The sequence below is a fragment of the Prosopis cineraria genome, unplaced genomic scaffold (genome assembly GCF_029017545.1).
Source record: "Prosopis cineraria cultivar Desert tree isolate PC_DT_omini unplaced genomic scaffold, ASM2901754v1 PC10, whole genome shotgun sequence".
Lineage (NCBI taxonomy): Eukaryota > Viridiplantae > Streptophyta > Magnoliopsida > Fabales > Fabaceae > Prosopis > Prosopis cineraria.
The window spans coordinates 26,295,943-26,299,401 of NW_026555341.1; the positions used below are offsets into that span (position 1 = coordinate 26,295,943).

A 3,459-nucleotide genomic window follows, 5' to 3' on the forward strand; every position below is an offset into this window, starting at 1 on the left:
ACTTATAATTAGTAATTTCAATTTCATTGAAGAACCTAACAGTAAAACTATATAGAGCCTGTTCAGACACGGTTTCGCAGCTGAGCAGGCAAACCATAATATCATTTCACAAATACCAAACGTATAAATGATCATTCTATTCATACAAGACAGAATCGTTCTATGCATACAAAGACCTTTTGATGTAAGTGAGACACTCGAACGTCGTTAAGAGAAGATAGAGCAGAAACACTTGAACGTTGTTTAGAGATATCTGCAATAATGGAGTCTGGTGAAAGAACAAAAATCAGGATACTCGAGACATTTCTTTCAAAGTCAAAGCCTGTCTAGACTATCAGTCTACTTAACATTTCCTAATAAAATGATTGTGATTCACCAATGATATTGATATGCAAGATCAATCCAACAGGCAACACATACATTTCCAGAGAAAAAGATAAAGAAATAAGAAATAGTAGGTGTAAAGAAGAGATAGGTTCTCCATATACAATCACGTTCTTGTGTTACTCTCTGATCAAATGCATGAGTACATAAATGTAGAATATTCAAATTAAAAAGTCTACCATTTTGTACACACAAATAACAGATTTTTCTACAACATTGCAGAAAAAGAAACCACTAATAACCTGCCTTTATGTTTCTCTAGATTTGAAAACACAGAAGGCCATTCAAATAATAACCTGAAAACCACTAATAACCTGCCTTTATGTCACTTGCTTGAAAGCCATTCAAATTCATCCACTCTTTATAGCTTACATATTCAATGCGTTGAAGAGGAATCAGTGCAAAGCTCCTCTATGATGCTATAATTTGCCAGGGACAATGTCATGTGGTTCCCTTCTTCATTTTACCAATTCAATTTATGATACCAAAATCAAATTGGCTACCTCATTGAATGCCCACTGATTCAGCAGATACGACCTTTCTGGTGTCTGAAACTGAGTCGCCTTCAACATCTGAGGTCTCCTTATAAGAAAACTTACAACTGAAGTAGAACACTGCATTCATCATGGATTCTACAAGCAGAACAAAGGAATACATTATCACCAAGAGTGGTCCTTCCCACATCCTTGAAGATCCATCACCATAGCTCACTGTCTTTACTCTGTGCTCAAACAATCCCTCTACAAAGGCCATTCCTATAGCAGAAACAAGAAAGATCACAAGACCCACCTGAGTTCGACCGCTGATTAAAACTTTAGATCTCAACATTGCTTGTGCTCCTGAAACATCCTCCAGCATAGATATTACAAGAGCAACTTTGCAAATGATAATCACATTGGCAAATATGACTGAGAAAACTAGCCCAACCACCATTACAGCCCACACAACCATCTCTGATGGAAAACCAAGAACAGAAAATGCACTGCAGAAAGCTACTAGAAAAACAGCGAACAAGATGATGCAACCTACTATAGCTGTGCAAGTCCATGCATATGTCGAAACCATTGGCCTCCATAACTTAGCAATGACCGTGCAAAACTTCGACGCATCAAACAGTTTTCTCAAGTAAGTACATTCTACAGTGTAAAATACTGCAGCTTTTGACGATAAGAGCAATGTGATATACAATGGGAAGCATATGACTGAAGAAACCATCGTCTCTGCAAAACGATGGCTAGAGTCTTTGATGAAAGTTGTAAGAGAGAAACCACTAGTTTGAGCAACCAACATTAGTTTCAGAGCAAGTCTCTGCACAATGGACTCATTTACTAGTATCTTAGACAAAATAACAGCAGAAACAGGACAAATGAGCAAAGTCATTATCCCCATGAAACCCCAAGAGTTAAAACGAAGAATCCTCACGGTCTCTCTCATGATATCCAACGCATTCATCGACTGAATTTGATAATCATGACCGACATCAGAAGACAATTCCATCTCTAAACCTTGCAAAGGGATTTCCTCGGATCCCTCTTTCCTCAAACTATCAGACCTAATTCTAGGAGAACAAACTCCACCAGAAATGTCCATTCCCAGCAAAGAAATGGATAATTGGGTAGATATTAAAGATGTAAAGAATGCTTAATGTGAAACCCAAGATCTAAAAGAATCAGATTAAGCTCCAGAAAAGCAAATCGAGAACTGGGTATGTCGGCAATAGATGCTATGAACAAAATAATTGATTAAAGCATCGTGTAATTCATACAATATAGCGCCTTTAAAACGGGATTGGATAACATAAGCGGTGGCAATGCAGGCAGATTCCAGCATTTGGGAACGCCACGTGCAAGAATGAGAGCAGAGGTGGAGGTAGACGCTCGCTAGGTGGCTCCCATGGTGGAAACAAAGAGTGAGAGGGTTGAGGAAGGTTCACAAAGAAGAAAGAGATTTGTCGGTCATAGTCCAGGACAACGTTCAACTTCAGATAAACGCGTTAATTTTGCTTCTCGTGTGCAAGAACTAGAAGCGTTTCCTTCCTCCCTTTAACACAGAAACATTGCAACGTGAGATTGTCTGAACGATTTTGTTTTCTAGTCTATTTAAAAGAAAAAATGACAATATAATACCTTGACAATATACAAAGTATAATTAAATACCGCCATGTGATAATTATTATTTAAGACATTTTAATTTCAGTTGAAATGATATATTAATTCTTAACTTTTCATCAACGCAAACCTGGTTCATCGTCTCACCTTCACCGAGCTTGTTTCTTCTCCTTCTTCAATTTACATGCACCGGACTCATCTCTGATCACCACCACCGACGGTCATTTATCTTAGCCTTACGATCGAGCCGACCTCAAACCCCGTCCCGGAAGTGAGTCTAAAATCCCAACCGTCGACCTTCCGGCATTGTCAATAGAGACTCTCCCGACCGCCGCTCTGCCGTCAAAAGCTTAGGGCGAAATTATTTAGGGTTAAACTTTGTGCGACAAGTAAAAAATATGAGTAAAATAGGATCTGTCCAAAATTAAAAAGATTATAAGGAAGCAGCAGAAAGCAATGGCCTCAATCACCAGAAGTACCTTTGTCTTGGCTCTTTCTGCTTCCTCCTATTCCACCAGAACCATTTTTCTTCTTGTATATCTAATTTATTTTCTTGATTTACTAGATTAGTTGGTTTCGATTTCACTGACCAAGTGCTGTAGAAAACAGTTAGAACATGATACAGCTCTCATAGTCATATATAACGACTTTGACTTTAAATATATACCCCCTCAGTCTTTTTGATGGGAAAACGACGATCAAGGCATCCTAAAGACATTAATCTTAATTAAAAAATTATAAAATACTAAAATTTTAATCAAGAGTTATGATCTTTAATTGATATAAAAATATATCTAACTTTATAAAATTGTCCTCCACTAAATACTAATCTTTTGTGCGTGAAAAATTTGAGCAAAAAATTATAATCTTCGATGGAGTGAATCGTCATTTAGGTCATTATCTTCTCCTCCTCTTGGTGATAGGTAATTTCATTTATTGTTTCTTTTTCATCTTCTTTCATCACCTG

General features: G+C 37.4%; 1 protein-coding gene across 2 annotated transcripts; it reads right to left on the reverse strand.

Annotated features, from left to right (window-relative positions):
- Positions 1 to 349: 349 nt before the first annotated feature.
- Positions 350 to 2,917, reverse strand: LOC129284581 (uncharacterized). 2 transcript variants are annotated; one of them, XM_054920096.1, is made up of 2 exons: positions 2,640 to 2,917; positions 350 to 2,424 (listed from the first exon to the last, which is right to left on the reverse strand). In XM_054920096.1, the coding sequence occupies exon 2, from the start codon at positions 1,972 to 1,974 to the stop codon at positions 889 to 891; it is 1,086 nt and encodes a 361-aa protein (XP_054776071.1). In that variant the 5' UTR covers positions 1,975 to 2,424; positions 2,640 to 2,917; the 3' UTR covers positions 350 to 888. The 2 variants fall into 2 exon arrangements, with proteins under 2 accessions (XP_054776071.1, XP_054776072.1); XM_054920097.1 differs by having other exon boundaries at positions 2,623 to 2,917.
- Between the last annotated feature and the right edge of the window lie 542 nt (positions 2,918 to 3,459).